This window comes from Dicentrarchus labrax, unplaced genomic scaffold, assembly GCF_905237075.1.
Source record: "Dicentrarchus labrax unplaced genomic scaffold, dlabrax2021, whole genome shotgun sequence".
NCBI classification, from domain to species: Eukaryota; Metazoa; Chordata; class Actinopteri; family Moronidae; genus Dicentrarchus; species Dicentrarchus labrax.
In genome coordinates, this window is record NW_026136707.1 from 8,315,699 (window position 1) to 8,328,230 (window position 12,532).

Here is a 12,532-nt window from a genome sequence, read left to right on the forward strand (position 1 = left end):
TGGGAGGAGGTGGGGGTGTGGGTCACCTTTTGTGCAAATATATCAACCAAGACGACTACCACCAGCATCAGATTTCTGTGTGTGTGTGTGTGTATGTGTGTGGGTGGGTGTGTGAGGCAGAGAGGCACTCCTTTTGCAGAGAGAGAGAGAGAGAGAGAGAGAGAGCTGGGGAAGAGTGAAGACCAGAAAGCTTTGGAGCATTGAAAGAAGAAAGAAGACTTGCTGCTGCCAGATTTACACACTCTACAACCAAAAACAACAAAGTGAATACTTTTCCTTCAGAAAAAAAAAAAAAAGTTAGAAAAGCGGTCATGGACGGGATAACATTTGGACGCGCGTCGCTCTTGTGCACCTTGCTGCTCTGGGCATTTCAAGGTAAGTCTATTTCATACTTTCCGCTACAATGTTTAAATTTTACCCCGTTTTATAACTTCACAATGCTTTGGACACGGTGCTGGTTACTTTGTCATGGCTTCGGGCACCAAATGTATAGACTACTTACACTCTTTGGCCGACTCCCGAGTTAAGAGGTCCGCTACATGACAAACCTGCCCGTACTTGTCGCAGTCAGACGCGGCTCATTGGGTTGCTCTACTTTATCAGACACTTTGTAGTTTGATTATGTTTGCTCCGTGTTTGTTGAGTGGCCCGTTACCGGCTCCGCAGACAAGCCAAGAACACCCCGTTAGCAGGTGGAAAACCGGATTTATCCCCGAAATCGGCATGTATCGACCAATCAGTTTCAACAGTAACCTAACTGGTTAAAAAAAAAAAAAAAAAACTCTCAGCAGTAGCAGGTTGCACGTCTCTCCCGTACGTTGTATATACACTGTCGGGTTGTTTTAAGGCTTAATGGTGGCTCTTTGTATTTCTGCGGCAAGTCTCAGCTCCGCACTTGAGTGCACTAGCGCACAGAGACTGCGGCACTCTCTGGGCACCCCTTCCTATCCAATATAGCCCAATACCAAACAGCAGCCTACCTCTATGATGCAGCCAGAATAAAACATACGGAACTGTCAAAATAAAACACAAATTTAATATTCAGGTGTAGATAAAGTCCAGTTTCAATCATAAATAATAATAAAAGAAGCTTTCAAAATGTTTTGGGCGTCAGTAAATAATCCCTAACAGGGAGAAATGTGAAGCTTTTATTTTGAAGAACATGTTGCCCGTCTCGTTCAGTCTCATTGAGTCTCATTCATGTTGCTATGTCTGGCTGCAGGGTGCAGTTTCCAGCGCTTTGATGTCTGATCTGCGGGATTTGCGTCTCCTTTGCTGGCAGTACGCCTCACCCTCAGCACCCCTGGGTGCTGCCAGAGAGACTTAGCCAATTTAAATCCAACTTGACTTTGCCCTTATATGATCTTCTCCAAAGAAAACTTTTTGATTAGGTTTTTGCCCAAAACCAAGTATGTATTCATTTAGGGAGTTGCTGTGTTGCCCTACAAGTTTAGTATTGACATCATACATTTACCATGGAGATTTATTACCCATGCTATCCCTCTAACTGTCCCGTAGGTATTTGCAGCATCATGAGGTTATGGTTCTACTGTACCTAATGGTGTTTTAAAACCTTGTTTAGTGCCTCTGTAATATTTCAGTTAATGTCCTTAAAAAAGGAATAATAGATTACTTGTTTATTATTTGTGTTTCTCTGATGCTTGACTTGGAAATATATCTTACAGCCTTCTGTGGATCCTGCGACTGTGTTTGTGTCCAATTTGCTAGAATGCTTTGTGGGCATTTTGTGAAAGTTATTTGTAATATCTTGCCTGTGTAAGCAGGCTGTGGTGGTTTGAATCAGGATGAGCTGAAGGGCGGGGCTGTGCTGCTGGGCAACTTCCTTCTCTCTATGGTCTCTGTCTCTTTTATTTCTCTTTCACTGCATCATTGTATATCCCTCATTGATTTTGCCTTCAGTTTGTTGCAATCTCTTTTAATTTTATACAAACATATAGCTTTCTATATGTCAGCATCCACCTCCAAGTTTACCTGGTTTAGCTTTTCTCTCCTCGTCATTACTCAGATCTCCTGCCCCCAACTGCCCCCTCCCTCCTCACTGGCCTGAGAAGCAGTTGTTGCGCCTTACTGTCTGTCTGCCCTTCATGGAGCCTTTTAACAGGTGCCTTCTAAAAAGTGTCCCGTAATTGATAGATGCAGTGTAGATCACACATCCCTCTGTACAGCTGTGGTGCACTGATTTAAAGGCTCAGCTCCAGGTGCTGAGCTCACCCATATCCCTTATGCCACTCTGAAGTCTGAGAGAAGAAAAGTCATTATTTCCATTTGGTGCTACAAATGTTGATTGAAGAAAAAAAAGGAAGCGTCCTCCTTCCTCTCTAGCATAGTTTAATCTAATAATAGCAGCTCTGGTTGGGTCTCATTGGGATTGTGTCACACAGACCCACATTCTCACAACTGCTGGTCACACACTCGCAACTTCCAACTATGTCAGTTGACAGTGGAAGTGGACTAAATTGAACCAGGGGACATGTAACACCCACATGTGTGCTGTCTCCTCTAAGTGTAGCTACATATTTCGAAGTATGTAGTAGTGGCACATGGATATGTGGTGCATGACAGACCCAGGCGCCCCTAGGTGCTTGGTACGCCTGTGTCCTGGATTGCGCTGACCCTTTGACCCAGCTCACTCAGACATGTTGGTAAAAGGCTCCTGCTCTACGCTCCTGAGATGCCATTGCCTTTTCCATCACAGCAGAGGCGCCAACAGTGGAATCATCCTGAAATATAACTTCATTTTGTGTCTGAAGTTTGTGATAGCACAGTATCTCCACAATTACAAGCATAATTTATAAGCAGATGTTAAAAATACAATAATACTACCCTCATGAGGTAGTTACAAGGTTACAAAGTTACACAAAGTAGGTAGGTCGTATTTTATTGGAGCAATAACTTCACACTCACTCTAGTGTCGCCTTAGTTTCTCCCTTAACTTGGATTTTACAGGTTTTAGGGAATAAAAAGAACAAAGTGACATTAAGGTAAAGAGACAAAAGGAGAGTCAAATGGTCAGATGAGTCTGAGCTAAACTGTAGAGACTCCAAAGTGGTCAGGAACAGGTGGAAAGAATTGTAGTGACAAGCATCAGCTGAGTTCAAGGTGTTTAAGTCTAAAACGCTCTTTGTCTATTGCCGCATTAATTCCCACAGTCATTTCCTCACTTTTAATTTCTGTCCCCCCTGCTAGCGCAGCATCAAAAGTGCACCCCCTGCAGCCATGTGTAATTATTATGGTATTAGGCCAGAAAAAGAGCCACTTAGCCATGAGGAGATAAAAGCCAGGGGACCTCTTTTACTACTATCCTGGGGCACTCAGTGTTAGTCTTTTGCAAGCTAACACTTTTTTTACAAAAATATTCATAGGGTGCACACGCACAACCACAATTTAACACACAGGCGCATACATAATGAACCGCACATGGAGGCCCCTAACTATAGGGTTGTGGGGTTACGCAACACTGGAAACCTTGGCTCGTATAGCAATGAGTGACAGATTGATAGTGGCTGCTTTGGAAGAACAAGTCCACGTTTGCCCCCTTGTTATTTAGGCCTCTGGGGGGAGTGGGCCTTGGAATGGTGGGATTGGAGCTTTTGAGGTGATTCATTTGTGAATGTGTGTGTGACAGTGACTGAGTAGAAGAGTAGAGCACTGGGATGGAATGAGCGGTTTTCCTGTGGATGCGTTGGAGCTTGCACTGTAATGTGTATGTTTGTTTGTCGTCGACTCAAATTCTATGGTAAAGGGCTTCCTTTCTTGCTTTCAAAACCCCCTCTCACCACAAGTCACATTGAGTAAGCCATGTACAAACAAGCTGCCACAACGCGGCTTTCATGTCACCATTGAGAGACAGTGTTATAGGTGCAAAGCTGTTGTCTGTTCACAGCCAGGATGTGGTGATTGTGGTCTAGGCACCAGTTAAACATATATGGGGGTTGACTTGTGGTAGGAAAGCTGTTTAGTAATCTTTGAGCTTTGAGAAGGGCATTTGAGCTCACTTGCCTTTCACTATACTAGTGTTTATTATTTGCAGTAAATAACACATTAAGGTCAATTATAGCCGTTTGATTGCACACTGATGCAGGTTGTGTGCACGTGGTTAATCCCGGTTTGAAGTCAGTTAACAAGAATGATGTGGTTCACAGCGGAGACGGAAAAGTTTATCCTCTGCTTTTTTCATCCTTGTATCCCCACAAGAGCTTCAAAAGAGCTGCAACCAAAGCTGTGATTACACATACACACACAGACATACACACACTTCAACAGGTACTCACATAGAAACAAAAGGTGAATCTTTCTAGATTAGCTTTGTCTATGTTTCTATCTCTTTCCTTCCCTCTTATCACTTTTTTGTCCATTACAAGGATACTTTAGATGTTTTTTCATGCCTGTGCATGTTTGCATGCTGTGATTTACCATGTTGTCTTAGCCTGTGTTGACCACTGTGCTTTTGTGTGTGGTTCACAGTGAATAAAACTGCATATCATCAGGAAGATTGCCCACTGTGTTTTAGTGGGAGAGGGCTGTTTGCTTTTTACGCCCATCCCTAGAGCCATTCCTCGGCAGATTTATGGACACTATTGATGATTTTAAAATAAGAATAACTGTCCTCCCCCACTTGGCATGTTCACCGTATCGCACTTTCCAAAAACCACATTCCAGTATGGTGTCTGTCTCTGCCACTGTCTGTGTTTTAATCTTGGTTTAAAGTGGTTTCAGTTGTGAAAAATACACATTGTCATGAGCACTAGAGAGAGGTGAAAGAGAAGCTGGCTTGGAGTTGTTTTGGCTTGGCCTGTTGCTTTGAGGATGCTGTCTTTCATTAAGGAGGGAAGGAAGGAAGCAGGGAGGAAGGGACGGACGCAGATAGATCAAGGGATGGGATGAGAGATGATTACAGCTGACTATTGTGTTGCCACTGTGCAGTCTCGTTGTTCTTGTCTCAGGGGAGGAAGATGATGGCGATGGGTAATTTCAAATGCAACCTTGAGAAGAGGCCTCCATGTCTGTGTATGTGTGTCCTTGTCTCATCATCCGTGTATGTGATTTTTCTCAGTGTTTAGTGTAGGAATATACTGTACAAAGCAGCAGGATTGGGTTGAGCTTCTTTAGCCTCATGCTGTACAAATCTGTGTCATAAAAACAGCAAGGACATGATGGCCTACATGTTTTGTGTCTGCCACAGAAAATGTTATAATACTCTTGTGTCCAGTTGTTTTGATCAATCAAATAGTGTGTGAAGGGCAATAAAACGAATAAAAGCAATAAAGGCAGAGATAGCAGCAGTGAGGATCAAACAGGCGGAGTATGTCAGGATTGAGGAATACCAATTAAGAATGGGGAATGTCATGGAAAAGCCTGGATCTGTGGCCAAGGAGATCATTTTCCTGGCAGTAGAGAAGAAATCCTAACCCCTGCGCCCCTCCAGCCCTAAACCCTCCATCTGACTGTTGGCTGGCAGAGTGTCCTCTGGGAGGCCTGCAAGCTGTTGCTTTTCAGACATCAACAGTTGCCTCAGCAGCAGTTGTTGAATGCACACCCCTCCAAAAAAGCCCTGTCACCCCCCCTTCCCCCCTTCCTTTACACACACACACACACACACACACACACACACACACACACACACTTGGGTTCCATTACCACCTCGTGTCTTTCCACACCACTGGCTTTCCCTAGTGTGGGGGACAGTGAGAGTAAAACTGTAACTTAACTTGTTTGTCCCCTTAAATTTCTAAGTAATTATTTGACATCTCAAAAATTGCCTCTACAAATTTACTCCACATGATTCCACAAGCACAATTTTAAGCTTGTGGACAGGGCTCAGAAATATGACAATGGAACCTCAAGGGATTCTTTCCCTCCCTTATCTGTGTCGCGTAATGATAGCCATGAGATGAGGGTGACTTAAAGTTCACTAGGCTACAAATCTGTGTTTACATATGTGTACACGCGTGTGTGTGAGCAAATTTACTCAAAACCAGAGCCACAAAGGTAGGCCGCAACCATGATGATTACTCTTCTCTCTTTAAACCACTTTTCATGTCCAATCTCCCTTTTCCATCTGTCAGAGAACATTCCTGCGCCCCCCCTCCTGACTTTAATCTAGTTAATGGTTAAGCAGCGGTGGTTAACCTCTCCAGTGAGGCTGGTCACTATTTGACAATGAGATCTTATTGCTTTAACTGGGCCGGGGGGACCTGGTGTGGGAACATTAATCCTGCATGCTGGGAAGGAAGAGGAGGAGCAAAAAGTGGAGGAGGGGAAAAGGGGTCGTGGAGGTGCTTGTGTGTGAGAATCATAGGTGGTGTTTATATTACAACATTTGTAGTGTGTTTGCTATGACTTCATGTCTATATGTGTGAGAAAAGGGGGCTCCCCATGTTACCTGAGAGCTAGGCCAGAGTGTCATCAATGAACAGATCCAGTGTCAGTTTTCAGGGCTTCCGCATCAGGCAACCCGCCTAAGGACATAACTGGTCTTTGTTTTATTGCGGTTTCACTTACCTGAGCCCCTCTGAAACAACGACCACAGCACTAAAGTTTCGTTTGCTCCTCTCTGCCTGTGTGAACTTGACTTTGAAAAAGAAGAGTAGAGGGGTAAAGTTGCCATGCTCTGACTGTTAATATTCTCCTCAAGTCACATCCTGTTCTTAACTTTAGTGTGAGTCTCTTTTTCTCTGTCAGTTACATTTCTCCCTGGAATTCGCTTGTCGGTCTCTTTACCACACCCTACTTTATGCCCAGCTCTGTGAATCATCACTTTTATCTCTATGTTTTTCCTCTCCACATCTCACACTCATTTGTCTCTCTCCTCCTCTAACTTCGTCTCACCCTCCATCCATCATCTGTCTCTCATCCCTGCCAGGGACAGATACAAAATACATGCATCCTCCTGACCATGTGTTGCCTAATCATCACAATAGACTGAACAGAAGGGGCCACTAGAAGAAATCCCTGGCGGTTCTTAGCAGTAGGGGAAAGTCATCTTTTTTTTCTGTTTTGACTGACAGTTCAGCTAATGACAATAATAAAGCTAGAAGCCTTACAGTCACTTCCCGCTGGTAAGAATATTTTTATAGTTGCATCAGTTTGGTGTAGCAACAGTGGAAAATACTTGAGTTTATTCTTGCAAATTCACTAAGGCAAGTGCAGACTTTTTTTCTTAGGCAATTTCAAAGCTGAATCTCCTGTGTGTTGTTTATCAATTGTGTCCATATTCCGGTAATACAAGGAGAGTCAAGTTTCATAGCTTCATTTTGATTCAGTCTAACAGGAAAAAAGTACAAGCTTGCTCCCGCTCCATATGAATATTTAATCCAAAATCAATAGCATTCAATTGGGTTATGACTCCATCAGGCTAAATGATTCCCAATTACATGTCTGTGCAATCTGCAGAACAACAAACATGATGGATAGTTATTGTGGGGTTAATGTTAGACTTACAGAGTGCCTAACTGATTTAGCCTCTTGTTATTAAGGTCTAAAGTAATTATAACCCCAGTGTTTTGCCTAGAGAGCATCTTGCATTCTGCCATGGCGGCCATGTATCAGAAGAAAGACTAAATTTAGTTAACAACTATTTGTAGTGAATGATTATGAAACAGAAGTCAGCTGAACATACTGTACGGCCTTTCCTGGCTGCTTTATGGAGTGGTGAGAGAGGCTGAGAGGTCTTGGACAGGCAGCTTGGAGGACCCCCTTTGATCCCATTGCCCGCTCACATCACCAACGTACACACGCACACACACACACACACACACACTTCAAGATTTGTCTCAGTGGAGAATGATGAAAGATGCACCGACTCCCCTTGTCAATTAGCAGTTTGGGAGTGTGCGCTGCACTCGGTGTGTGTGTGTGTGTGTGTGTGTGTGTGTATGAGGGTGGGGCTGGTTAATGGCAGGGGCAGAGAGGACACATGTTCAATAATAAGGCCTGACAAAGGGGGACAGGCAGTGGGAGGAAAGGAGGGAGGATGGGTGGATGATGGAGTATTCAGTGTGTCACTGCTTTTCATTATGTCTCCCTTCTACTTACGGCTAGAAATCAATATCATTATATTAATGAGAATATTTTCCCACATTAAAAAATATATCACTATCAGCCAGTAACTTATTAAATAATGAAGTTTATATTTAATGCAACAACTTAAGACTGCCACTATTTTCATTTTCAATTCATCTGCGTATTATTTTCTCCTTTAAGTCAAGTAATCCTCTGTAAAATGCGGGAAAAAAACCTCAGCTGAAACATACTCAAAACAGATTCCTAAAAACAAATGTCTTTTGTTGCCCCACCAATAGTGACTATACTAATCACTTAACTGAATAATCACTGGCTGATAAAGCAGCGTAGCTCAGCTATATGACAATCTGTCCTGTGTATCATGGGCTTATAGACTCTTTATGTGTGAAAGACACAAGTGGTATACTTGACTGATATACTCATATACTATGTGTGTATGAGTATGGAGTTTTTATGGATTAGCTTCAAGTGTTAGAGGCAGTGTGAGAGCCAAGTGTATCCCACTCGACTGTTTTCATCTCAAATCATAAAGTGCCGCAGTTCATACATAGCTGTGTAGCCCTGGGAGTCCTCACTGCAGCACCTTTTTAAATGTATTTTTCAGTGAGGCTTTTCTCTCTCTGCACCTGAACAAGGGTACATTGTTAAAACATTCCTGTAGGCTGTTGGAATTCAGGTATTAATACTGGGCTGATTACACACACGGCCGAGAAAGAGAGTGAGAGAGAGAGAGAGAGAGAGAGAGAGAGAGAGAGAGAGAGAGAGAGAGAGAGAGGCAGGCAAGGAAGGCAAAAGAAGGAGAGAGGAATGGAGAAGGAGGTGTAGAGTGAAGGGAGTGGAGGAGGGCAGCAGGCTGAGGTGCAGTGAAAGGGTGACGAATGGTACCACCATTCCCACATGTCAATGTTTAAACTATGTGTGTGATTGTGCAGGCATGGATGAATACATGCATGTAAACAGCTTTAATGTGTGTGTGTGCGTATCTACATGCTTGTGAGAAGGGTTATTTGGGTATTTCAGTGTGTGTGTGTGTGTGTGTGTGTGTGTGTGTGTGTGTCTGGAATGCATACCCCATTAACCAAGCTAACACTGCAGCATGTGTGTGCGTGTGACAAAAGCAGAGAGTAACTGTGGGTGTGGGACAGGGCCCGGCTGTGTGTGTGGGCACCCGTCACTTGAATCAGTCAGGGCTTTTAGGAGCATGTGAACATTACTGCAACCACAACGTGAACTGGAATCCGGACTTAACGAAGGTTATAAATAGGTGTGAGTGTGTGTGTTCAATCCCACGTCGATGGCAGTACCAGCTGGTGATGGGACAGTGTACAGTGGACTTGGACTTGTATGAGAGCCCACCGCGACGCTCAGGCAGCTTCACATGGCTAGAACCACCTCTCCTCTCATCCACTTTCCTCAGTCTTTTGCTTAGTCTTTCGTTCTCCCTCCTACATCCTTTGTTCTTGATGAGTCATGTGTTCATGTATCTTTTTAAATAGAAAACAGGGAAGGAAAGCCTTTATTTCCTGTGTTTTGTAAAACAACAACACATACATAAAGAAGATAAAACACTTTCTCCTCTCTTTCTCTAATCTCTCTTCCTTTCTGTCTTACATCGGTGGTAGTTTCTTTCCCCGTTTGCATTGTGTCCTATAGTGCCACCACAGTTGTGGCCCCTGGTTCACCAGCTGGTGGTATACCATCCAGGCTGTCAGAATGAGAGCCTGCTCCCCTTGGCAAGGAAGTTAGCAAGGTAAAGCCAGCCAAAAAATTCTACCATCCACTGCCTACACCCTTTTCTGTAGCCCCTCACCCACACACACTCCCCACCTCGCCCCATCTGTTTGTGTGTGAAATGTGTGTATGTGTTTGGCGCTGGTTTAGGGGGCAGTTGGTGTAACGGTTCAGGAGAGCATCTAAGCCAGGCCCACCATCGGCATGACAGGGCAAACAAAGTCAAAGCTCAGTATGCAACAGTAACCCCTAGCTAATGCTAACTTTGTTGGTGAATCAGTGAGAGATGCTACATGCTAGGAGCAGTTTGAGGAGATGTGGACCATATGGTTACATTGGTACCAGCCAAACAATGGCATACTTGTCTTCCTGTGGCTACCCACCTGTTCTCTCCTCCCTCGCTTCAGCTGTATCCGAACAGGACCTCCTGTCCTTCACCGGACACTTTCTCCTTCCCCCACCCACACTCTGCTGCTTTCTTTTTCTCTTTCTTTGCCTTCTCCCATCGGACCGGGCTAGCATTTTTAGCAGGACAAAGGAAATGGCAGCAGTGACTAAGAAAAAGGAGAGACAGCTGGACGGTCATGGACTCGAGATCGAGTTGCATTTGTTCACTTAAAACACCGTCTGCACCTCTTTCTCTGTGTCCTCATTTCTTTCTTTCACTGTCTCCTCACCCTTCCCAGTCTTGTGATACTTTCACCTTTTTCCAGTTCCTCTTGTGTTCTTAGTTTCTCTTCTCACTACTGATATTACTTCCACTACCGTCTCCGAATTCTGTCTTCTGCTCGTCCCATTTCTTATACCACATCCCACGTGATTTTGTCTCTCTATTTCTCTCTCTCTCTCTCTCTCTCTCTCTCTGCTGTTACGTTTTTCTTGTTTATGTCCGTCTGTTCCCACTCGACTATGTGGTCAGAGCCCCTGCAGTGGATTATCAGTCAGTTGACTCAGAGAGGGCAGCCAAAGCCTCCAGTACAAACATGAGACAATATCCAAATGATTGGCTGGTTGGCTTTGGACCGTGGAAACAAGCCTCCATATCAGCTTGAGCCAGGCTCGGTCCACAGGTCTGCCCATAAACCATATTAGCCGGTAACAGTGACACACTGCAGCGCTTCTGTTTGTTTGCAGCAGCTGCTTTGGGTGTAGTACAATCCAAAATGGAATGAATTATGAGATAAATACAGAAGCTGCTATCGGTTGTTTTCACATATGGTTATTATGCATGTGGGTGGGTGAGAAGAGGAGTTTGGATTGCAGAAATCATGTTATGCCAATAACTGTGTGTTACTTAGAACTCTTTTTCAGACTTTTTTCGTTGTGGCTAGTGAGGTCATCAGCCATCGGTGAGTTCAGTAAGTTCTGTTTTTGCTCAAGGTTTATTTCCTCACTTCCTGTTCTCAACAGAATAATAACTACAATTTGGGCAAATACTGCAAATCTGGAGCTCAGTCGAAGCAATTCCCTTCTGTAGTCCTACACTTTGACAGATAAGATGGTTGTATTTTGTATATATTAAATCTTGCTTATGGCACATTTTGTGGCATAGCTCCCATATGTAGAGGCTTATTTGCAAAATGTTATGAATGAAGCTACCAGTTGGTGTGATTTATGACAACAGGGGATGAGCATTTGGGTTCTAGTGTGCTAAACGTATATAATGCCTCTTTAATCTAAGGAACACATTGTGCCCAATCTACTGGGTCTTTCAATCCCATCTGCCGTCACTTATGCAAGGCTGAAACCTAAGCCAGAGTGTTACCTCCAAGTGTTACCTCCATGTGTCTCCCTGCCTTGTCTGCCACCTCACCCTCCGCTTCACAGCTCATTATATGGAGATTCAGGGTTGCCTTCTCTGCCCCAGAGTTACCTTTCTGCTCAGAGATGGAGAGTTGAAGTCATGGAAAATTCTGGAGCTCTGCTGATGATAGACAGCTTCCAAGTCTCCTGTCCGTCAACTTGGCTTACTTCTCTTCCACATTCCTCAGCTCACAGTTCTTTAGTTCTTCTCACCTCTTCCTGGATTTGACAGACACCCCCCCCCTTTCCAGTCCTTTCCCCTCCTTTCCCCTCTTCCCTCACTCTACCCCTTCCTGCCATATACCTGTATAGACAAGCTTTTTGCCTGCCTTTGCAAACCCCTCTCAAACACCCTGTTACTCTCCCCACCATAAATGTCAAAATTCGCTCAAGGGCCCCAAACCCACCCGCAGAATGTGTAATTCTAATCCAGGCATTACAAAAGCAGACTGTTCTCAAATGACATTTAGTCACATACAGACTGAGAGGACAATCTCTGAGAAAAACTGACATCGGTGACTCACATCTTAGCAATGAAAAAAATTCTAGAAATGTAATGAGTAACTTACTCATGTTCATCTGTCCCTTTGGTTAAAAAAAAAACAAAAAAAAACATCTTTCATAAACAGGCCTGTGATTTTGGACACAGTGTTATGAATAATGAATGAATGATGCTGATGGGAGGTCCAGCTACGCAGCCGCCACCGCCTTTGAGTTCCTCTAATTGAAACAAGTTCAATAGTGTCATGTTAGCTTTTATCTCGATCTTGTTTCCTTTATCTTTCCATCCCCCACCCATCCCTTATAATGAAAGGCACAGGCTGACAGCCATGAATAGTCTATGATCACAGATGTCCAGTAATATATAGGATGCATTTCATTTCACCACTCTCTTTCCATTTAGCTCTCTTTGGTTTTATTTTAAATCTCTCCAGCAACTTTCATTAAATTGAAG

General features: G+C 43.8%; 2 protein-coding genes across 4 annotated transcripts in view; both read left to right on the forward strand.

The window, feature by feature from the left end:
- Positions 1–12,532, forward strand: part of rps19 (ribosomal protein S19) — a 68,184-nt gene that overhangs the window by 26,694 nt on the left and 28,958 nt on the right. The window lies entirely within an intron of this gene.
- The window catches only part of bcam (basal cell adhesion molecule (Lutheran blood group)), a 52,345-nt gene continuing 39,898 nt past the window's right edge, over positions 86–12,532 (forward strand). For 2 of the 3 annotated variants that reach the window (XM_051405791.1, XM_051405792.1), the window contains exon 1: positions 87–375. In XM_051405791.1, coding sequence (XP_051261751.1) covers positions 312–375 — 64 coding nt within the window. In that variant the 5' untranslated portion in view covers positions 87–311. Of the gene's footprint in view, positions 376–12,532 lie in introns of all 3 variants that reach the window. The other variant, XM_051405790.1, reaches the window with a different exon arrangement.